Source organism: Semicossyphus pulcher, unplaced genomic scaffold (genome assembly GCF_022749685.1).
Source record: "Semicossyphus pulcher isolate SPU_LCO1_2020_fin unplaced genomic scaffold, fSemPul1.0.p SCAF_8, whole genome shotgun sequence".
NCBI lineage: Eukaryota > Metazoa > Chordata > Actinopteri > Labriformes > Labridae > Semicossyphus > Semicossyphus pulcher.
The window spans coordinates 3,543,693-3,568,148 of record NW_027211759.1 but is presented as its reverse complement, the minus strand read 5'-3'; the positions used below and the strand labels follow the sequence as shown (position 1 = coordinate 3,568,148).

General features: G+C 41.9%; 3 protein-coding genes across 3 annotated transcripts; 2 read left to right on the top strand and 1 right to left on the bottom strand.

Annotated features, from left to right (window-relative positions):
* Nucleotides 1–10,111, top strand: LOC138612936 (peroxisomal succinyl-coenzyme A thioesterase-like). Its single transcript, XM_069686470.1, has 10 exons — nucleotides 1–196; nucleotides 630–729; nucleotides 831–1,021; nucleotides 1,242–1,411; nucleotides 4,263–4,382; nucleotides 4,524–4,606; nucleotides 5,404–5,497; nucleotides 7,677–7,757; nucleotides 9,481–9,622; nucleotides 9,715–10,111. The coding sequence occupies exons 1-10, from the start codon at nucleotides 1–3 to the stop codon at nucleotides 9,849–9,851; spliced, it is 1,314 nt and encodes a 437-aa protein (XP_069542571.1). The 3' UTR covers nucleotides 9,852–10,111.
* A 632-nt stretch (nucleotides 10,112–10,743) lies between these two features.
* LOC138612628 (general transcription factor II-I repeat domain-containing protein 2-like) lies at nucleotides 10,744–15,253 on the bottom strand. The gene is made up of 3 exons (XM_069685992.1): nucleotides 14,410–15,253; nucleotides 13,399–14,095; nucleotides 10,744–10,774 (listed from the first exon to the last, which is right to left on the bottom strand). Exons 1-3 carry the CDS (start codon nucleotides 15,251–15,253, stop codon nucleotides 10,744–10,746), a joined length of 1,572 nt encoding a protein of 523 aa, XP_069542093.1.
* On the top strand, nucleotides 10,763–21,965 carry LOC138613056 (E3 ubiquitin-protein ligase TRIM21-like). Its single transcript, XM_069686629.1, has 2 exons — nucleotides 10,763–10,923; nucleotides 20,291–21,965. Exon 2 carries the CDS (start codon nucleotides 20,300–20,302, stop codon nucleotides 21,932–21,934), a length of 1,635 nt encoding a protein of 544 aa, XP_069542730.1. The 5' UTR covers nucleotides 10,763–10,923; nucleotides 20,291–20,299; the 3' UTR covers nucleotides 21,935–21,965.
* Nucleotides 21,966–24,456: the final 2,491 nt, after the last annotated feature.

The following is a 24,456-nucleotide window of genomic DNA, read 5'->3' as shown; positions in this document are numbered from 1 at the left end:
ATGGACATGAAACAGTGTTTTGTGAAGCTGTCGGTCCAGCCACCCAGAGGGCTCGTGGACGAGAAGTTCAGCATCTTGGTCCAGAACACCCCGCCTGGTTTCCAGCTGACGATCCATGCCCTGCACAAATGTGAAGACGGACACAGCTGGGAGGCGTTTGCTCACTACAAAGCCAACAACACCGGGACTGTGAACGGTACATGAATCATCAAGTTTTTGTTTGACATGAAAAAAACATTTAAAATGTCCCTGGTTTTGTATGATCGTGTAATTGCACACAGAACAGGTTTTTACAGTTTGAAATGTAGAAATAATGTAGACAATAATGCTTTCCATTATTTTTCTGGGAGCGCCCAAATAGTAAAGGTGAAGTGAGGTAAACCCTGAACATGCTGGCACATGTTTCATCTTGCTAGGGAACACTCTGGCATCCCAGAGGAAGAGCTGGAACACAGCGCTGGGTGCAGGGACATCTGGAATAACTTACTGAACCTACTGCTTACATGATACAGCCAAACGAGCGCATGATAATCGATGGATTCATAATAAAGTATTAATAGTTAAAGCATCATAAGATCTTGTAAGAATTTAGAAAGACAAACACTTGTTTATACCAGTTTATCTTACAGTTTCAGAGGACCCCAGTCAGGGTGGGACATATTCTGGGGTTGAACAGATGGGTCTCCTGTGGAGCCTCAGACCAGTTCCAGGCAGCAAACCTTGGCTCAGGTAGACCCATAAGGATAGAGCTGTTTACATTACACGAATCAATACCAAATAATTCTATGTATCAGAGTCGGCTCTTGTGTTATTTGACTATTAACTCACAGGCTTAAAAAGAAAAATGTGCAGACTCCCATGGAGATCACGATCTCGGTGTACCGGGGTCACCAGACTGAGGGCTTCCCGGATCAGGTGCCGCTGGCCGGTGTGGTGGTGGAACGCTGGTACATGGCGCCAGGCGTCCGCAGGGTCCCGATTACAGAGGGCGACCTCACTGCGACCCTCTTCCTGCCCTCAGGTATGACCAGAGAAGAGTCAAGAGAAAGGTGTCCTCTGGGTGAAGGTCAGGTGTGACATTCAAAGCAACAATACCTTATGGACTTCCACTAACCATGAAAGTTAAGCAGTTATTGCCTCAGTTAGTTGCAACTTGCTGGTACTTAAAATAAAAAAAGAAAGCAGGAACTTAAGATCAAAAATCAACATATTGTCATGTTGGTGTTTTGTCTCCTCTGAAGGACTGGGACTGTTCCCCGGCCTCCTGGACCTGTGGGGAGGTGGAGGGCAGTTGGTGGAGTATCGTGCAGCACTCCTGGCATCCCACGGCATTGCCTCCCTGACTCTCGACTACCTGACACCAAATATCACCATGGAAACTGGGAAGATGGTGGATGACCAGTACTTTGAGGTAAATACATGACTTTCTATTTAAAAAAAATCAAATCAATGTCTAGCACAGCAGCAAAACTCCAAAACAAACTATTTCTGCCGAAGCAAAGTTAATATTTACATCCTAACCTGACTCTGTGATGCCCAGGCTCAGCAGCTGCAGCTTTGTCATTGTAAAGCACAACATGTTTCAACTGTTTCTTCAGATCCAAGTTCATTCTTCAAGAACAATAAGGAATGTAAAAAAACAAAACAAAGCTGAGTTTTAGCGCCTCGAGCCGCTGTTAGCCTTGATCAAATGATTCTGCTGCTTTCATTGACTTTGTTCAAACAGTTTGAAATCAACGTTCAGGTTCCCTCAGGGCAGCAGAGTTCATTCTCTGACAGACGGTATTTGATATGGTGTGAGATTAGATATGAGTTGGAGGTTATCTTATACGATGAGATTTCTTAACACCCTGCACTTGGCAAAAAAACAATGCACACAATGCAGGGCATGCCTGATCACGATGGTCATGGAAATATTCTGAAATGATATCAAAGCAAGTTTTGAATAGAACTAAGAAAAAACTTTGTATTAAATTTTCCATGTTATTTTGTTTATAATGTTTTTGTGAAGTGATATGCATACCAGGAGTTTTACCAAGAGAAAGAACTGTTACATTATTATACAATACATTATTACACATCTGTGTCAAATACTTGACTCTGACTGGTTAAGTACGGCATTCCAAGGTCTTTTTCTTGATAACAGGCCGTTGCTATGAAGAACAGACCGTTGCTAGGGATACTCAGGAGGACTAACTGTAATCACGTATCAGTCTGCTGAAAGAAGTCTGGTAATTTGACGTTGGTCTGTTTACTTCGGGAAAGAAAGAAAAGAGACGAAACAGCACAGAGAAAAGCAATAAAGGTTAAAAGATGCAAAAACCGAAGGCTATGATGGAGAGATCTGCAAAACGGAAGATGGCAGTGAAGTAAACACTAAACAGAACTCAGTACGGGATACAGCGGTGTTTAAAGACGGGGAATGGAAAGGAAAACAGTCTCTGACAGTGACGAGGCAGAAAACCTCGATCCTGTGGTCCCGTTCATCGTGTCTTATTTCACCATCAGTGGAAATGTTTCCATTTAATGTGAGAAATAACTGCTAGGTTAGCTTATTTTAATGTGAGTAACAACAGCTGGATTAGCTTATTTTAATGTGATTAACAACAGCTAGGTTAGCTTATTTTAATGTGAGTAACAACAGCTGGATTAGCTTATTTTAATGTGATTAACAACAGCTAGGTTAGCTTATTTTAATGTGAGAAATAACTGCTAGGTTAGCTCAATTTAATGTGGGTAATAGCAGCTAGGTTAGCTTATTTGAATGTGAGTAACAACAGCTAGGTTAGCTTATTTGAATGTGAGTAATAACAGCTAGGTTAGCTTATTTGAATGTGAGTAATAGCAGCTAGGTTAGCTTATTTGAATGTGAGTAACAACAGCTAGGTTAGCTTATTTTAATGTGAGTAACAACAGCTAGGTTAGCTCATTTTAATGTGGGTAATAGCAGCTAGGTTAGCTTATTTGAATGTGAGTAACAACAGCTAGGTTAGCTTATTTTAATGTGAGTAACAACAGCTGGATTAGCTTATTTTAACGTGAGTAACAACAGCTAGGTTAGCTTATTTGAATGTGAATCAATTATTGGCTGTTTAGTTTGACCAATCCGGTGGTTAAGGCTTGACGTCACACTTCCACATTAAACTGTTTCCGGGTCTAAGCCGCAACAACATCTCCTATTCACAATATGCTGCAGTGCTGTTTTAAATGTTCTGAGTCTGACAAACACCTTCAGTCGTCTTTGTATTGATCTGCGTGTCTTTGTAAAGTGTCTATTTGACTCTAAAAGACGCCTCAGTAAAAAAAAAAAAAGATTGTGAAGAGATTCACTTGGGTTGTTTAAAAAAGAAGCTAGCTCAGCTAATTTCAATCATTTACAAACAAGTTAAACAAAAGTCGTCTGGATGTACTATTGCTGTTTGATTTTGGTCTCATCCATCTTAAAAAGTAGGAGTATATCTGAGACACGTTTGAGGCGTCTTTTAGAGTCAAATAGGAACTAAACACATTTCATTCTAACAGAGCTGTGAGTGTAGCTTCATGAATATTTATCTCAGATCAGTTTTCCGCTCGCGGTTACTGTTTTGTGCGCTCGTATCGTGCGCGTGCAAGTTTTGACACTAATTAAACGCCATACTTTTTCAGGCAGCAGGAGGTGTAAATGTCCATCAGGGAGGGGAGAGGGCAGCCCACAATTTTCTGAGCCATTTCAATTCCCCTCTGAAGCCTCCTGTCTGCCTCAGTGCAGCTGCCGTACCACACTGTGATGCGGCGCGTCATCAGGCTCTATATATCCACAATTCAACCAAATGGTATAGGACATAAAAACTTGTAACTAGGCAGCTGAAGCAGTTTTGATTGGCTGAAGGTAATCTCTTAAATGATCAACACGCTCGCTCCTTCACTCGCGGTTCAGATACTGCTAATCCACAAACAAAACCCTCTAATAGGCAGAACCTCAGGAAAAGCAACAGGGGGGGGGGATCCCTCTTAGGTGCATAAATCATCATCCTAGATTTGGTCTAAAATACAAACTGGTTGCCACCTTCACCTTGACTACCAAACATGTAAAGGAAACATTTCCAATGCTTTATCTTGTACAATAGTAAAAGCAATCTATGTTTATATGAAGCATAGAATCCACACAAAACTACAATTTATATTTATTTAAATATTTTATTCTTGCATCACAAAATGTTGATTGCCTGGCCTCCGTCTTGCAGCGGTAACAGTTTGTCTTCTGACATGTTGTCCTGCTGCAGAAGGCCTATAGAGTCCTGGAGCAGCATCCTCAGGTCATCGGCAGCAGGATCGCCATGTTGGGTTTTTCTCTCGGCTCCAGTTTCACCCTCAAAATGGCTGCTTACTCCAAAGTTGTGAAGGTAAGACTCTGCCACTTTAGCAAGGTAGCTCCACTTCTTTAATGAAGATCTCTCAGAACTTTCTGTGTTTAAAGTAAAAGCTGTTCTTCTGTTAACCAATGTATATTTAAAGTGTATGTGTGTGTGTGTGTGGTCTCTCAGCTCAGATGTGCAGTGTGTATCGGTGGATGTCACGTGCAGCCAGTTGACGGATCTTTGGAACAAATTATCAATTTTTTTAAACAGTAAGTTGATCCAGCTGGTTGCTTTATGACTCTGTTGCTCTCATGTTTGGCTCTCTGATGCTCTTCACTGTTGGTTAACCCCGTCAAAGCCCCGCCTCGGCACACTGCGACAGATCTTGCGCGCACAGCTCCATCTGTTCTTCTCTTGTTGCTGAGTTGAAAAGCAAGATAAATATTCTTGCCTCCCCTGTATAGAAACTTTCTCTGCATCTACCAGTTTGTTGTCGTCACGGGTCAAGCGTTCCAGCCCTTCACTAGTGCTCATTCCAACTCCATTATCTATATATCGCTGATGCTGTTCAGGGACACGGGGGGCTGGAGCCTATCCCAGCTGTCATTGGGTGAGAGGCGGGGTTACACCCTGGTAATCACAGGGCTGACATATAGAGACAGACGACCTTACACACTCACATTCACACCTACGGGCAATTTTAGAGTCACCAATGAACCTAGCGAGCATGTCTTTGGACTGTGGGAAGAAGCCGGAGTACCTGGAGGGAACCCATGCATGCACGGGGAGAAAGGCAAACTCCACACAGAAAGAGCCACTACGTCTGAACCGGGATTCAAGCCAGGAACCTTCTGAGGCGCCAGCACTAACCACTTCCCCACCGTGCAGCCCTCTCATGTCTATGGGACATTGATTATTTGCATTTTGCTGGTTTTGGCTCTTGTCTGCCTCATCATCTTCTTAGTTTATATTATAACAACTTCAGCTGCACCCGTTGTGCTTCAGCAGTCTGCATTCGAGTCCTGTCTCTTTGTTCCTGTTCATCCTCTGACTCTTACTTTATCAGAAACGCCGGGAAGACTCGCTACACCGAGGAGCAGCAGGTGATCTATCGAGATCTGCCCCTGCCCATCCCCACTGACCCGGCGTTCAAAGTGGATGTGAGTGAAGCTGGATTTTCTCTCTTCTTTTCCTTGAACAGCTCTTTTCTTATGTTGTAACTGTTTTTCATTTCAGAGTGAACTGGTATTTTTATCTGTATTTGGTACAAGATATCCCAGCATGAATTAAACCTGCGAAGGTGGAGCTGCATGGTTTAAGTCTTAACTGCTAAACTACCAGGTGCTCCCCAGAATTTGTTTTCTGGTTTCTTACAACAAATCCGGTTAACCACTGCTTCACGTAGCCTGTCTGTGGAATGTATTCATTTGTTTTTTAGGCTAAAAAGCTCAAGAGCAAAGGATTATTCAAGTTCACAAAGAATGATCAACCCACCGATCTCTACTGCGCAGACTCTGGCTCCAAATGACGTCACCATCTCAAGATGGCAGCGCCCATCATGGGGCTATTTTGGCATCACTTTCGTACAATGGGAGCAGATGGAGACGCGTCGTCCATCTATATATACAGTCGTTGGTCTCCCCATGTTTGTCTGTCTCCACCTTACTCTGCCCTACATGGACATGCAGGTTATGTTCTCCCCCTGCTGCCCTTTAAAATGCATTGTAGCTTCAGCAAGGAGACCGTCATTTTAAAGTGAAAGAGCCATTTAATAAGGTAAATCAGGTTAGTAATTATGCAAATAAAATCTCACATCAAACAATTCTCAAACTCTCAGAAATAATTAGATTCAAGCAAAAAATGGCTCCAACACAGTGTTTAATGTTTATTCTGCAGGATTAAAATATTTGTCTTTATTTTATAGGACAAAACTAGAAAGGAGTTAAAATGTATGAATAATCAATAAACATTTGTTGCTGTGTAGTTTACAGGTAGTTTCTGGGTCACCAGCCGAGGTTAACGACTCACCCTTGATTACACATTTATGAGCACACTAAAGAGGGACTGGTGCCGTTGGAGGAGGGCGACTTTGTTAGGGTTAGTTTTAGTTATTTTAGGTTAGTTTTTGGTTACTTATGTTCAATCTGTAGCTTATTTAAGGTTACCTACCTGGGGCTAAACATCCACAAGGACTTAACATGGGCTAGCTACACTGCTGTGGTTGTTAAAAAAGCCCAGCAAAGACTGTATGGCCTCAGGCGCCTAAAGAAATTTGGCCTCCTGGCTCCTGACAGGATGCTTCACCACTTGGTACGGCAGCTGCACCAGCATGGGCCGTAAAGCGCTGGAGAGGGTGGTGCGCACGGCCCGGCACATCACAGGATGTGGGAGCTGTACGCCCAGTGGTGCCTCAGGAAGTCCCTGAGGATCATCAAGGACTCAACATTTGTATAAGCGAAGTGACAAGAAATATCTTGAATCTAATGACCTACAGAGGCTCATACTTATAGCTCTGTCCACCCGTCAGTTTAGAACTGAATAAGCCTGTCAGGTGAGAAGTGAAAGAACTTCAGCCAAGTCCAGTTGCCTTTTGGATTAAAGATACAAACTCAAAGATTTCAATGTTTGCACTCTTGAGCGCCTCCCACTGACAATAATCAATAATTATGAGAACACTCTTCCCAGTTTAACCAGACGTCTATGGCTGGCTCTCTTTGTCACGTTTCTAACTCTTGATTTTCCTCACTTTGCTTTTCAGACTGTTTGCTTCATCTGAGCGTCGAGTTTGTTTCTTTGGATTTTCACTTCTTGTTGAAGTTGTATCTGTAGTCATCCATCTTTTCTCTGTTTGTTCAGCTATAGTAGATTACTGTTTAGAGAGAGCGGAAAAGCAGCCGCTTAGCTCCGCCCACCCTCTCTGGCAGACCAACCACTGCTGGCTGATGGAAAACGTGTCACTAACTGGGCGCCGCTTGAGATTTTTTCCATGAATGTCGCCACCAACAGACATAATAATACTATATACTGCAAATGCACATGCTTTCGTCAGTGGGCCATAGGCTCAGTCACCATTGTGTTACCTCATTCAGCGATTGATAGAGACTTACAGACATTTATTTAATGAAAAAGGTCGCGATAATATCTTTAAGGTTAGAGCATTTGTCAAGAGACTAAACTGTTATAGAATTTAAATTAGTATTTAATTTAATTTTAGAAGTATGTGTGAATAAATTTGCCTCTCGCTACGACTGATTTGTGGTCAATCCACAGATAAATGACTCTGGAGGCGAAGCAGAAACATTCTAATCTGAAGCGCTGCTGCTGTTTGTCTCTGAGCAGGTGGGACGGATCCAGTGTCCTCTGTTGCTGGTTGTAGGAGAGGACGATCAGAACTGGCCCGCCCACGAGTCTGCAACCGACGTGAGTCTAACGACATGAGCACATCCTGTGTGATTAACAGGCTCACAGGATGACAGAAGTTGTTTTCGTCTTATCTGATCGCTACAGAAATATAGTTACAGGAATATATGGAATTATAAATTATTTTAGCTAAAAATATGTTAACTGTAGGTTGTTTAAACTCTATTATTTATTTATTTTCAAAGTAATAAATAGTAAGAATTTCATTGAGAAATAAATTTCCCATTTCAAATGTATTTTATTATTTTACAAGCACAGCAAACATTAAGACAGGTAATAAAGAGAGCTTACAGGTGTAAAAGCTGCTGTGTTTTTTTGCCTGCCATGTGTCTTCCACTATTTGACACAGGAGAGCTCTCCCACTGACTAGTGTTTGTTTTTTTAATGCTGGCACGTTTAATGTCCAATATCGTATGAAAACACAGCGTGTTGAATGAGCACTCACTGTCAGTACAAGGTGAAGTTGAAAGTAACATTTTAGTCACAGAACTTTAAATTAAGACACTAAACTCAAAACAAAATAAAAATAAGTTTTTACTGGAGCCAGAAGCTGCAACAACCAAGAACAATTTTCAAATAACACCTGAGACAACTACCGTAAAATCCAGATTATAAGTCACACCGGAATATAAAACGCAGTCTGTTTTTGGGCGTATCACAGAGGCAAAAAGGTTTTCTATAGCTTTTTATTAATAAAACTTGTATACAAGTTATTTCAACACTATTTCAATTTAAAACACACAGATTACAGCCCACCATCTGTTTTCACCTTGGAGAGTTTGCAATCTTGCTACCGTTGCGGTCACGTTGATTGTTGTGACGGTGGCAGCTGCACTGGCGATCATGACGGTGCATGTTCGTGACGAAGCGGCACTGCGGCATTTTATAAATAGGAGACGTTGTAGCGGCTCGGACCCAGAAACAGTTTCATCTGGAGGTGTGTCGCACCACTTGGCGCCATCTTCTGGGTAAAATATTGTAACACAGTAACATACCTCTCTGCATTTTATACTGGTACATTGGTCAAACCGGTTTATAGGACGCAGCCCACTTTTTAGATGGAAAAAAAAAAGTATCAAAAGTGCGTCTTATACAACGAATTTTACAGTATATCATTGATATTTAAATTTATATAACAATCAATAAATGTCAATATCTATAGTATACAACAGAGAACACTGGACTTCAGTAAATCCTCTACAAAGTAGGAAAGAGTGCAAATTTCTAAATTATCAACAAGGTGCAGACCAAAATGTAATGTTAAGGTACACATCGACATACTGTCTCTGAGGCTGCCTGCTCAAACAAGACAGTGATCTTCATATAACCTTAAAAATCATCCTAACCTTAGTGGAAACCAAACAATACAGAAAGTGTAATGTTTTAAATGATAATGTTTAGATTCTCTTAAGATTTGTCCCGTAAGCTTCTGGACTTTGGAGAGGTTATAAGTCAGACTGCGAGTTCTCTAAGATTCACTGCTTTCTTGAGGTCAGGCTCGATCCACTCTTAGAGGATGTTTAACTGATTGAAATGGTTTTAATTGATTTCTGTAAAGTTGTCTTACAATCACACAGTAAGTTTAGTTCTTAAAATCTTGTGTGTGTTCTGTAAAGTTTCCTCACAGATATGAAAAACAATACGCTATAACTAAGGAGTGCAGTTAAAGAAACATGAAACACATCGTGGACCTAATTGGAATTTTTCTACTTCCTGTTTCCAGATGAAGGAGATGATGGAGCGCGCCGGGAACAGCCACCTGCTCACTGTCCTTTCATACCCGAACGCCGGTCACCTGATTGAACCTCCGTACACGCTGCACTCTAGAGCGAGTCTCTTTGAATCAGGCCGCCTACGTAGAGAGGGTGCGTTCAGTGTCAGACTCGGACACTCTCTTAATGAGCCGGACTTCAGACTGAGTTTTGGAGTGTGTTTCAGCTGTGTGTTGTCTTTGCAGTAATCGCTCTGTGGGGAGGAGAGACGGTGGCACATTCCCACGCTCAGGAAGACGCCTGGAGGAAGACGCTGGTGTTTCTGAGGGAGAATCTGTACAGAGGCACAAACCCTGGAGCAGCTTCAGTTTCCAACCTGTGACAAAGGTGGCGTCTTCTGATGATGTCCATGTCCATTTGAATTCTCTTCAACTCGGATGGACATGAAGTGCTCCTGGTTGCATCAATACAAACATTATGCAGCTTTAACAGTCATTATAATCTTTAAAAGAAACAAAACATCGTGTCATGTAATGTGATGTGCAGTCTTTTGATGAAGACATTAATAGACATGCAGTCTGATTCTGAAACAAATGACGTGAACGCAGCAACTGTTCATCTCCTCCACTCTCACACATTGTATAATTCATGCTTTAAAGTAAAAGTGATAAATGTGTAAAAGTGTTTTTGTCTTTTAAAAGAGAAAAGTATGTTCTTAAATATGACTTCTTGCCTCCTGAGTATCTGTGTGTTCTTTTATGCTGCTGTATTCTTTCATTGTACAAATGCTGAGAATCAAATTCAAATCAAATCAAATCAAATTTTATTTGTATAGCGCCAAATCATAACCAGAGTTATCTCGAGACACTTTACAGACAGAGCAGGTCTAGACCGACTCTTTGTTATGTTATTTAAAGAGAGGCCCAACATGAATCACCATGAGTAGCACTTAGCAATATTCGGCACATTAGCAGAAAAACTTCCTTTTAACAAGATGGGATAGAAGGAGATGCAGGATAGAGACAGGCAAAGAGAGCAACAACAACATATGTCCTTGTTACAACAACAGACACATACTTATGGTTACAATGCCAATAATAGTGGTAGACTAGGGTGAAGATTAGAAAAATACATAAATAAATAAATTAGCGAGAGAAGCAGAGTAATGATAAAGGCTGAGGTAATCGTAATTGTAACAGTTGAATAAAACAATAAGTCTCATCTTATACCAAAACTCTGTCGGGGTGTTTCCTAAAGAGGCGTTAAACCCTCCCTTACAGAGCTCCAGTGAGAGGAGGAGCAGCACTGAAAGAGGAGAAGCTTCAACGTCACGTGTCCTGAAATGAAAGTGAAAGTTTGTCTGAGCCACAGCAGAGCTGCGGTCGAGACGAGTCCCTGTTTCTCTCTGAAGACAAATTCAACTGAATTCATCAAGTTTTTTCTGACAAACACCGGTGAGTACACAGCCCTACGAATCAAACATGCACCAACTAAATGTTTAGTTTGACTTTAGTTCAAACCAGAACCTGACTTCTGTTTTAAACATCTGTTTTAAACGACATAAAACTGTTGTGCCGTCGAGATATGTAACTTAAATGAAAAAAACACACGTAGCCTAGATTTACCTGAGCTACGAAACAGGTTAAAACCAAACCACAGTGACTTCACTCCGGCTAGTTAATGATTGACAGCCACAGCTAGCCTTAGCTTAAGCTAACTAGCAGACTCTCCCTGACGTGTTTCTGACAGTAATTCAAAACACGAACGCCACTCAAACAAGAAGTTCCACTTAAGCTGAACATTAACCAGTGTTTAGAGAAGTACTCAAGGCAAGGCAAGTTTATTTATATAGCACATTTCAGCATCAAGACAATTCAAAGTGCTTTACACAGAACAACAAAAGCAAAGAAACACATCATAAACAGGACATTAAAAAGCAAAGTGAAGATAAACTAAAAACAGCTAAAATAGAAGCTAAAATATAAAAATAAAATAAAATAAAAATAAGGGTAAAAACTACAGTGCAGATATAAATAATTAGAATAGTTATTAAAATAAATGTATTAAAGTAGTTTAATAAAAGGCAGCTGTGAACAGGTGAGTCTTCAGGCTTGATTTAAAAGAAGTGAGTGTTTCAGCAGACCTGCATGTTTCTGGGAGTTTGTTCCAGATATACGGAGCATAAAAACTGAATGCTGCTTCTCCATGTTTGGTTCTGACTCTGGGGACAGAAAGCAGACCTGTCCCTGACGACCTGAGGGGTCTGGATGGTTCGTACTGTGTCAGGAGATCACAAATATATTTTGGCCCTTGACCGTTCAGCGCTTTGTAAACCAGCAGTAGTACTTTGAAGTCTCTTCTCTGACAGACAGGGAGCCAGTGTAAAGACCTCAGAGCTGGAGTGATGTGATCTACTTTCTTGGTCTTAGTGAGGACTCGAGCAGCAGCGTTCTGAATCAGCTGCAGTTGTCTGATCGATTTTTAGGGAGACCTGTAAAGACACTGTTACAGTAATCGAGTCGACTGAAGATAAATGCATGGACCAGTTTTTCTAGATCCTGCCGAGACATAAGTCCTTTAATCCTGGATATATTCTTGAGGTGATAGTAGGCCGACTTTGTGATTGTTTTAATGTGGCTTTGAAAGTTCAGGTCTGAGTCCATGACTACACCCAGATTTCTGGCTTGGTCAGTGGTTTTCAACACGAATGACTGAAGCTGTGCGCTGACTTTTAATCGCTCCTCCTTAGCTCCAAAAATAACTACCTCAGTTTTGTCTTTGTTTAACTGAAGAAAATTTTGGCACATCCACTCATTGATTTGTTCAATACATTTAACTAGTGCTTGTATGGGGCCATGGTCCCCTGGTGACACTGTGATGTAGATCTGTGTGTCGTCTGCATAGTTATGGTAGCTGATTTTGTTCCATAATCTGAGCCAGTGGAAGCATGTAGATGTTAAACAGAAGAGGCCCAAGAATGGAGCCTTGGGGAACTCCACATGTAATCTTTGTCTGCTCAGATGTAAAGTTACCTATAGACACAAAGTAGTCCCTGTCCTTTAAATAAGAACCAAACCAGTTCAGTACTGTGCCAGAAAGTCCAACCCAGTTTTCCAGACGGTCGAGTAATATCTTATAATCAACTGTGTCGAATGCAGCACTAAGATTGAGTAGTACTAAGACTGAAACTCTACCATTGTCTGTGTTTAAGCTGATGTCATTAATCTCTTTGACAAGAGCCGTCTCTGTGCTGTGGTGTGGTCGAAAGCCTGACTGGAAGACAGGGGTTCTCAAAGTTTTGATAGCTGAGGGCCAATTTAAGAACCCATCGTTGGACTGAGGGCCGCCGAAGGAAAAAAAAATTGAAAACACAGAAAAAAATCCCATTTGTAATCATTTTAATGACCAGGTTGCATCTCTACAATTCACATTTATTGGTCTGCATCCAGTAATGTGCAATAAACACATTTCAATTAATAAATGAGGCTAAACCTGGCAAAACTTGAGAAAACCTTGAGAAACATTGTAATACACATAAAATCCCTGGGGTTTTCTGCCCTCTACAGTAAAATTTGGGATATAACAGTCCTGTGTGCAGTCCATTTCAGAATATATGTAAAAACTTATTTAGAACAAAAAGTCAGTCTCAGTGTGCCTTGCTTCCTGTCTTATCAGCATGGACCTTATTCAGGAGCAATTCCAGCTACTAAAGCACCACAGGAAAACCTGCAGAGACAGACAGACACACAGACACACACACACACACACACACACAGAGGGAGGGGGAGAAAGAGAGAGAGAGGGACTTTTAAAATAGAAGCTCACCAAACAAGTCATCATCATTACCATCATTAATATCTATCATTGCCTGTAATCAATAAGCTTGTCATTAAGTCACACAGAATATTTGTTATTTATGGTCAACATACCTTTTTTTATTGGCATGGGATTTGTGGTGCTGTTTTCGGTTGGCCACGATTCCTCTGATGTCCGGCTCCATCTCCGGCGTTGCGATACGAAGGACAGCATGTAGATGGCCATCTGTCAGCCTGGATCTCAGCTTGGATTTGTTGATGGCCATGGTGGAGAAGGTCTGCTCACAAATGTATGTGCTTCCGAATAAAGAGACCATTCTGATAGCATGCTGGCGAAGTGCAGGGTATGTAGAAGGGGAAAGTCCTTTGTAGAACTCGATGAGATTCTTGTCACGATATGCCGCTCTTGCCTCGGAGCTCTCCTGCAGGTCGATGAGCTCAAACTGCATTTCTGCAGGCTCTTCCTCAGGGACACATGAGAAAGGATTTTGGAAGAGGTTGAATGACTTCTCATGGTCCCTGAAGTCGGAGAAGCGGTGGTCGAATTCCTCTCTGAGTTTTTTTATGAGGTTATGGTTCTTGTCTGAACGCAGGTGACGTAAAACGCGGCGCCCATCTGTGTCTGTGTCATCTACGAGTGCCTTGCAGGCGGGAAAATGGGTTAGATCTCCCTGTTTGAGCTGTCCCTGCAGCAGTTCAAGTTTTCGCTGGAAAGCTTTGACATTGTCAAATAGTGTGGAAATGAGCTTCCCATGGCCCTGCAGCTTCACATTGAGATCGCTGAGCCAAGTATTCAGGTCAACAAGGAGCGCTAGGTCACAGAGCCATTTAGTGTCACTTAAATGTGTCACATCTTGACCTTTTGACTTATTTCTTTTCTCAGGTTAAAAAAACGCTTCAGTGTGGCACCTCTGCTCAGCCACCTGACGGCAGTGAAGTATATGACATCACCAAAATCTGCCTCTGATTGCTCCAAAAAAGTCTTGAATTGGCGGTGATTCAGACCTCTGGACTTAAGGAAATTAACTGTCTTCACAACAATATCCATGACATGTTTCATATTAAGCGTTTGGGCAGCGAGAGCTTCTTGGTGTATGATACAGTGATATTTGATTAGCTTCTCACCTCCGTTGTTGGCCACTTTCTCAGAGAGCAGCGACACTGCACCTGTCTTTCTCCCGATCATTGCCGGTGCTCCATCTGTCGTGACACCGACCATAGACGGCAGCTTCACATTGTATGCATCGAGACTGCGACACACAGCATCACAAATGTCGACTCCCCTTGCTCTGTCTTTGATACTCTCCAAGCTTAGTAGCTCCCCGCCTATTTCAAAGTTCTCCGTGACTGTTCGGATGAAAATCAGCAATTGCGCTGTATCGGAAATGTCCGTGCTTTCATCCAGTGCGATAGAAAAGGCTCCCGTTTCCAGGCCCTCCACACGTTGTCCCAGTTGCTCTTTGAGATCGTTGGCCAGATCTTCGATTCGTCGTGTCACTGTGTCATTTGACAGACTTATGTCACGGACCTTTGTTTTCTGCTCCGGGCAAACAATGTCGGCCACTTTCAAAATGCAGTCTCGCACAAATTCTCTGTCACTGAACGGCTTGCTCCGCCTGGCTATTTCTTGAGCTACCACGTAGCTAGCCTGTGTCACAGCTTCTCCGGATTTGGCCAGATTTGTGAAAACTGACTGCTGTGCAGTGTAGCCTCTTTTAAGTTGTTCAAGCTTACTGGTGCGCTCCTCGCCGGTGAGTTTGTCGTAGGTTTTATGGTTGGTATTATAATGGCGTTTTATGTTGAAGTCCTTGAGCATTGCATTAACCTGCTTGCAGATCAGGCACATGACTTTATCCGACCCGTGAGGTACGACAAAGTAAGCCTTTGTCCACTTATCTTCAAACCGCCTTTTTTCCTCGCCGAAACAACGTTTTTTTCTCGAGGGGCCCGGCTCCCGCTCCGACTCCATTGTCACAGCTGCGGTCACAGTCTCTTCCCAGAGGCAGAGTGATGCGGGAGACACCGTCAGCACCCCAGTGGTTAAATAAAACATTGCACCGTGGACCTCTGGGAGTGAGGTCAAGTGAGGTCTAAACCACACCTGCAATTACCGCTTATCCCTATAGATGCCGCTAAAGAGATTCATCCTTTGTTGGATTAAAATTAACAACTGTAATTCATTGCGGGCCGCCAGAAATGTTTCTGCGGGCCGCCATTGGCCCGGGGGCCGCACTTTGAGAATCTATGCTGTAAGACATCAAAGTAGTTGTTCACTGTAAAAAAGTGGTTCAACTGTTGAAAGACAGCCTTCTCAATTATCTTACTTAAAAATGGTAGATTGGATATAGGCCTGTAGTTCTTCATCAGTGAGTTGTCTAGGTTGTTCTTTTTTAACAGTGGCTTGATGACTGCTGTTTTCAGGGCCTGTGGGAAGACACCTGAGAGAAGAGACAAGTTCACAATCTGTATCAGATCTGATGCCATGACTTTTGAGACCTTTTGGAAAAAATCTGTAGGCATAATATCCATGCAGCAGTGGGAGGATTTTAGGTGTTGTATAATGTCCTCCAGGTCTTTATTGTTGATCAGATAAAATTGTGCCATGGTGTTTAAACTGGTTTTAGTTAAACACAGCACATAACCTGAACCTAATACCGAGTTACTGACTGCTTGTCTGATTTTCAGTATTTTTTCTGTAAAGAAGGAGGCAAATTCATTGCAGGCCCTGGCTGAATGAAGTTCAGGTGCTACTGACACAGGAGGGTTTGTTAGCCTGTCGACAGTGGCAAACAAGGCGCGTGTGTTATTACTGTTCTTGGTGATGATGTCAGAGAAGAACGATTGCCTTGCATTCCTCAGTTGTGAATTATAAATGTGAAGTTTCTCTTTATAGATGTCATAATGAATCTGAAGATTTGTTTTTCGCCTCCTGCGTTCAGCTTTCCGACACTCTCTTTTTTCAGCTCTTACCAGTGTGGCATTTTTCCAAGGAGGAGATGTTTCGCAGTACAATCGCCTTTCTTTTTCTATTACCTATCAGGACAGAAATTGTGGAACCTATTGGCATACAGGGCCCGGGCTTATCCTGGACATTATCTAGGTCATCAGATGAAGATCCAGGGTCCAGCAACAGTAGAGCAAATTTGTTGTGCGCTGCCACACTCGGTTGTTGGGGAGGTTTGTTGCTAACCCTCCCTTTCGCAGCTGTCCACCGCTGTGTCTTACCAACAACCGGGGTTGAGGAGGCGCTCTGCCTGGGAGGTAGTGAAGGCCAGCCGGTCTCATCACATATCTCAGCGTGCTGTGCTCTGCCTGTTATTCGTCCTCCCATTTCCCAGGGATGTGATTTACTCTTGGGCTTTGCCCCAGATAGTTCCAAGGAGGACTACCACTCTATGATTTATTCCACAGTACAGAGCCCCCCTGTTTCTCAGTAGTTTTGTCTGTGTCCCTTAGCCGTGTGTTAGCTTGCTCTTGTCCACTGTTTTGAGTCAACGCCAAAGTGGTGTCATTCCCACACAGACCGTTCACCTCCACATTCACTTCTAGGCGGTGAATCTCCATGGGCGAATAGTCGCCCATGGAGAAGGGAGGCAGCTAAAGCTAGTTAGCTTTAGCTGTGTGCTAGCTGTGTGCTACGTTTCCAAGTGCTGCAGTACAGGCTTGTGCTGTTGTTAGGCCGCAGTCATGTAGCCCTGCGTAGGTCATACAATTGTTAAAATATGCCAATAGACCTATTAAAAATCTATAAAAAATTACAGTCCCAGTGATTTATAATTGTCCAGGATCCACTGTCCATAAGTTAGAGTGAAAAGAAATGAAGATATCAGCAAAAGAATGTAAGCAAAGCGGAGAGCGAGCAGCAAAGCGTCTGCACTGTAAGAAAGCAGGAAGGAAGCCTCAGCTCCTTTACTTAATACAAGTAGCAATATTTCACAGCAGAAATACACTTTCACAAGTTTATTTCATTTATAAAGCTAAACATGTCTTATTAACTTGTGTTCAATTCCATATTGAATAAGGATTAAAATGTTGATATATGAAATGATTATATCAACAAGAACCAAATGGCTTTGGAAGTTATCACTGCATTTCACAAGGCAAGGCAGGTTTATTTATAGAGCACATTTCAGCAACAAGACAATTGTTGCTGAAATGCTTTAAACAGAACAACAAAAGCAAAGAAACACAAAATAAAACAAGACATTAAAAAGCAAAGTGAAGATAAAATAAAAACAGCTAAAACAGAAGCCAAAATATAAAAAGTAAAAGCTAGTGCAGATATAAATAATTAGAATAGTTATTCAAACAAATGTATTAAAATAGTTTAATAAAAGGCAGCTGTGAACAGGTGAGTCTTCAGGCTTGATTAAAAAGAAGTGAGTGTTTCAGCAGACCTGCATAAATGACTAATAATATATATAATAATAATAATAAGATAATAATAAGACATCATTTTAGTCATTTTAGTAACCAAAAGCAACATAGAGCAGATACTTACTGGAGACAAATGCCAGGTTGTGTTTGGGAGAGTTGTGTTTTTCTGCATCGTTATCAGACTGGATGTGTCTGATTCTTGCTGTGTTGCGAAGGTAAATAAAAACTGTCTTTAAAGTGTGTTTTATTCGGGAGATGAAGGACATATCCTGATCAAATAGAACTCCCAGGATTCTAACAGTAGTGCTGGATGCCAGGCTGATGCCATCTAGGGCAGCTATATCATGAGAGGAAGAATCTCAGAGGTGTTTGGGCCCGAGCACAATAACTTCAGAGTTAAGTATCAGAACATTTCTGGTCATCCAGGTCTTTATATCATTAACGCATGCAGTTTAGATAGCTGATTGGTTTCATCTGGCTTCATTGATCAGTATAATTGAGCATCATCTGCATGACAATTATTCCTCATGATATTACCTATAGGAAGCATATGGGGTGAAAAGAAACGTCCCGAGCACAGAGCCTTGTGGAACTCTGTGACTGACTTTGATGTGAATAGAGGACATGTCATTAACATGTACAAACTGAGATTGTTAATTATAAAAATATAAAAATATAAAATGGACCAACAAGGCTGGTAATGAACAACATATCTAACCACTGTAATGCAAACAACACATGGATGCAGAGACGTCAGAACTCTTTTCTGTGTTAAATGCATCAATCTGCTGCACTTTGAGAGCAGAATTAACCATTAATGAATATCAACTAAATTTAGTAGGTTAAGGAAATGTCCCACAGATATTTTTTCTGTTGGAGGTGGATAGACAAGATTTGCGGTGGAAACTGTAAATACATTTGGCTACACAAAACAAAATTAAAATTTTTGATTTTGAATATTAATCACGCCTTAATTGGTTCACAAAGTTGTGTTAAAAACGCTAAAAATTCACAAAAACAAGTTCAACAATCATTTGTCATGCTAAATATCCAACTTACACTGAATCAATGCATATATTATTGAAATTCAAGTTGTTCTGAATCCAATGATACCAAGCATTTGATTTAACTCCTTGTAGCTTTTGAGATACAGACATTTCTGTAACATGCTTGTTTTAGCTGATCGACACAAGGGTAGTGAGGTTTTTTGAGTTTGTACAAAAAATCGACTGTAAATACAGGTTCCTGTGGTCACATGTTCAAAAGCTCTCATGCACTTAGAGACCAGATAGACTCAAGCAAGAATTAATCCTAAAAAATATTTTCCAATCAACTTTTAGGAAGAAATGAAGAGAAATGTAGCTTCTAAACCAGGCGTTTCCAACAGGGCTTCCATTCACTTCAATGTATTTCAAGGATACATGCTAATGGCTAATGGGCCCATAGGAATGAATGTAGTCTGATTAGCCAAAGACCTTTGAGGTGCCTCAACCACGAGTAAACACATTTACACACAAACATACACATGCATAAACACATGCACACACACACACACACACGCACACACACTCACACACATTCAGTTATCTTGTTTGTTGCTCAGTTGGTCACTGCCAGTCCAACTATTTTTATTCCTTTGAAGTAAAATCAAAACTACTTTTTGTACAGATTTCAGAGGATTGTGTAATAATGGTGCAGTAGTAGTATTAGTAGAGTGTGTGTGTGTGTGTGTGTGTGTGTGTGTGTGTGTGTGTGTGTGTGTGTGTGTGTATAAGTGACATGGATATTTGGTTTGGATGAGTTTGAGATTAAAACAGTCATGTTGTTCATAGAGTAAACCCCACAGGACAACATAGAAACACCATAGAATACCAGAGAAAAGGTCCCTAATTTCTGCTAAATATGACTCCTGGACAAAGAAAAAGCAGTGCATTATCAAAGTTATTTTTGAATATAAATTGTAAGAGTCTGGACTCTGCGTGTATGAAGAATTATAAGGATGTGATATTCCTAACCTGTTGGTTTAGAGGTTTTTTTGTGAAGAATCAAAAAACCTGCTCCCCCTTGTGACTAACAACTAAAAGTAGTCGTTTAAGAAAAGCTGGTGCTGTGGCCTCATACTCTGACAGGTTTGAAACATTTCAGTGGATTTGTTCTCAGCTCAGCTGGTACTTTGAGTGCTGTGAAGGAAATCCTAAAATTCCACTGTGGACATTAATGGGTTAAGAGCCTAGATGTATGAAGAACTTTGTGCTCTTGGAAACAATTGAAATCCTCAGTCCTTGTTGGTGCAAGGTATTACATTGATGTCAATTACAAAGTAGAGAAATTCCTTCTGAAATCATGTGCAGGTGAAGAATAAGTAGCAACAAATAGAAATATGTAAAGTACAAGTACCAAAAAATAGTACTGACAGTGTTTCTACCATCAAACTGCTCTGTGGTGGAGATGATTGAGATTTAGCCTTCAGATTATACATGAAGATTTTTCCATCAGTGTCATTTACGTTTATATCAACAGAGTTCAGGACAACTCTTCTTACATTGCACTCATCATAGTTTCTCTTTATTAGACAAATAAATGACAGTTGTTTCAAAAAGTCACAGTTTTTCACTCTTCTCGTCCTCAGAGTGTAGACATGTCTGCTGCCAGCTGTCTGCTGACTGAAGATCAGTTCCTGTGCTCCATCTGTCTGGATGTGTTCACTGATCCAGTCAGCACACCATGTGGACACAACTTCTGTAAAACCTGCATCACTCAACACTGGGATGTTAATGTCTCCTGTCAGTGTCCCAACTGTCAAAAGGTTTTCAACACCAGACCTGAGCTGCAGGTCAACACTTTCATCTCTGAGGTGGCTGCTCAGTTCAGACAGTCAGCTCAACAGAAAGCCAGCAGCAGCAGCTCAGAGCAACAAGTGTCCAAACCAGGAGAAGTTCCCTGTGACGACTGCACAGGAACCAAACTGAAGGCCCTGAAGTCCTGCCTGGTGTGTCTGGCCTCCTACTGTGAGACTCACCTGGAGCCTCATCTGACAATGTCAGGCCTGAAAAGACATCAGCTGATCGACCCTGTGGAGAACCTGGAAGGCAGGATGTGTGGGAAGCACGATAAACTGCTGGAGCTGTTCTGTAAGACCGACCAGATGTGTGTCTGCGTGCTCTGCACAGTTTTAGACCACAAGACACATGATGTTGTTCCTCTGGAAGACGAATATGAAGGAAAGAAGGCCGAGCTGGGGAAGACAGAGGCTGAAACTCAAGAAATGATCCAGAAGAGACGACTGAAGATTCAAGAGATCAAACGCTCAGTGGAGCTCAGTAATCAGAATGCAGACAGAGAGATAGCAGAAGGTGTTCAGGTCTTCACCGCTCTGATGGAATCTGTAGAGAGAAGTCAGGCCGAGCTCGTCCACACGATCAAAGAGAAGCTGAGAAAGACAGAGAAACAGGCTGAAGGCTTCATCAAAGAGCTGGAACAGGAAATCTCTGAGCTGGAGAAGAGAAGCTCTGAGGTGGAGCAGCTCTCACGCTCTGAAGACCACCTCCACCTCCTGCAAAGCTTCACGTCCCTTAACGCTGCTCCACCCACCAAGGACTGGACAGAAGTCAGCGTCTGTCCACCTTCATATGAGGGGACTGTGGTGAGAGCTGTGAACCAGCTGGAGGAGACGCTCAGGAAACAGATGAAGAAGGTCGAGCTGAAGAGAGTCCAGCAGCATGAGGTGGATGTGACACTTGATCCTGATACAGCACAACCCTGGCTCATCCTGTCTGATGATGGAAAACAAGTTTATAATAGTGATGTAAAGAAGAATCTCCCAGACACTCCAGAGAGATTTGATAGTTGTTGTTGTGTCTTAGCAAAGCAGAGTTTCTCTTCAGGCAGATTTTATTACGAGGTTCAGGTTAAAGGGAAGACTGGCTGGGATTTAGGAGTGGCCAGAGAGTCGATCAACAGGAAGGGAAAGATCATACCGACTCCTCAGAAGGGTTACTGGACGATATGTCTGAGGAATGAAAATAAGTATAAAGCTTGTGCTGGCCCTTCAGTCCGTCTCTCTCTGAAGTCTCAGCCTGAGAAGGTGGGGGTGTTTGTGGATTATGAGGAGGGTCTGGTCTCTTTTTATGACGTCGATGCTGCAGCTCTGATCTACTCCTTCACTGGCTGCTCCTTCACTGAGAGACTACACCCACTCTTTAGTCCTGATCTTAACTTTGATGGTAAAAACTCTGCTCCTCTGATCATCTCTCCTGTCAATCACACTGAGTAGAACAACCATTTGATTTAATACAGGAATATTCACTGTCATTTAACATAATAAATGTACATTATTGATGATGTTGATGCACTTTTTTGTGTTTTAAAGTCTGTTGAATCATCTGAAAACAATTTACTCAGAAACATGAATTTCCACAGATCTTAAATGTCCTTCTGCCAAATTTAAAACCTGTTTATTGTCTGATTATTGTAAATATGAGAGGAGTTTCACACCAGCACTAATGACTAAAGATCAGTCTATGAATAAGACAACAGCTGTTTGTTTTCTCGGCTTTAATTTGAAATAAAAACAGAAAAATAAAGTTTTTGTCGTCTCATGAAGTTGTTTTGTAGTTTGAAGACTTGAACTTAAAAAGTGTTGTGAGAGAATCACAGTGAGCCCGTTAAGGCCCTGAGAGTGATACAGTGAAATAATGCTCAGTGTGTGAGGTCATCTAACGTGCTGTAAAGCTTTTGTTATGTTGAGTTGAGTTAGGCAGGTGAGAAGAACAATAAACCACAGTCTGCAGAGAACACATGAGAGCTGAGGGCGCCCTCCAGTGGAGCTTATAGAAACTGCAGCCTGACTGAGACATTAAAATGTCTACTGAAATAATATTCATACATCCCTGTTACTTTGCTTCTCCAGCTGTGGAGCCAAATTAAGACGCACTACTTTCTTTTATTACAGAGCTTTTTCCAACATTTTAAATGACTGAAGAGTTCTTTGAAAGACGTATTTTACTTTACAACTTTTAAAAGGGATAAAAGTTTCCTCATCTCAGTTTTTCTTTGATTTTCTACCTGCAATGTGTTCAGGTAGAAATCTGTGACACAAAGAAAAGTTGGTCAACAGTCTGGAAAGCAGCAGAAAAGTGAAATTACAGGCGAAACAGTGAGCTGAACATTTGAGGAGTGTTTGTGGGATTGTAGACAGACTGTAAAGGCAGAGTTGCTGCCTGCTGATCCAAACACACAGTATGTTCTTGGATCTCTTTTTTATTGCTGTTGTAGCGGCAATCGATCCACAAAAAATGCCGCTTGAGGGAACTTGAAGCCTTTCCAACTCATGCTGGTGTGTAAAAAATGAGGTCCTCCATCGTATGCGTTTAACACTTTATTAGATCACAACATTAATAACACCTACAAAAAGACGGGTGTAAAACGACTGTACCAAAAACTCATTTTCTCGACACAGACACAGACACGGTTGAAAAACTGTGTGGCTTCCCCTGATTCTCATTTCCCTAATCACTGATCACCTGTGTCTCCCCTATCTAGCCTCGATGTGACTAATCACCACCTATGCCCACAGCAGCGCAGGTAACCAATAGCAACCATAGTGCCTATCATGAACACACACCCACATTCACGCACACAAACATACACAAGTCTAAATTGGCTGCAACACACCGGCCCCTAATTGTTACTGTATAATAACATAACAATTCAATGCCATAGAACATTTGAAGCCAATTACAATAGTTTCTTCTTTTTTCAATGATGTTCATGTGTCCAGAGTCGATTTGATCCCAAGCTCAGAGTCTTTACAAGAGTCTTTAATCCTCTTCCAACAGCAGACAGATCTTCGTAATCGGTCGCTCCAATATATTGTACTCGGTCTGAACTTTGACAGACCGCACCAGTCCATGTGTGTCAGGAAAGGTCTGCAGTACCTTCCCTAACAGCCAGGATCCGCGAGGAGCAGTGGAGTCCGCCACCAGAACAATATCTCCTGCAACAAAGCTTCTCTTGTCCTTTATCCACCGCTGTCGTTCCTGTAACAGAGGTAAGTACTCCCGAATCCATCTGTGCCAGAAGAGATCTGCGAGGAATTGAACTTGCCTCCAGCGTCGTCTGCTGTAAAGGTCGCTTTTCTCAAAAAGACCAGGTGGTAAAGCGGGTTTGCCTTTCAACAACAGGATGTGATTTGGAGTTAAGGGATCTAAATCATTGGGATCATCTGAGGCTTTTGTAAGAGGACGGTCATTTAATATGGATTCTACCTCGCACAGAAGAGTTTGCAATCCTTCACCATCCATGTGTTGCTGCTGAAGTACCAAGTTCAGTACCTTCCGGACCATACGAATGATTCTTTCCCATGCTCCCCCATGATGGGATGCCGCAGGAGTATTAAAGCTCCATTTCACTCCAGACTGAAGTAACGCACTTTGGATTTTCTTGTGGTTCAAAGCAGACAGAGCTTCTCTCAGTTCGCGTTCCGCTCCCTCAAAGTTGGTTCCGTTATCTGACCTGATGTGTGATACTTGGCCTCTTCTAGAAATGAATCTGCGCAGTGCATTGATGCAAGAACTGGTATCCAACGAGTATGCCATTTCCAAATGCACTGCTCTACTGGCCATACAAGTGAATATGACACCGTAGCGTTTAATGAGGCTGCGGCCTGCCTTAACTTCAAAAGGGCCGAAATAGTCAACACCCACATTTGTGAATGGTGGGAGGTCAGGCTGAAGTCTCTCTTTTGGCAAATCTGCCATCTTTTGTTCACCCAGCTTCCCCCTGTAGCGTCTACAC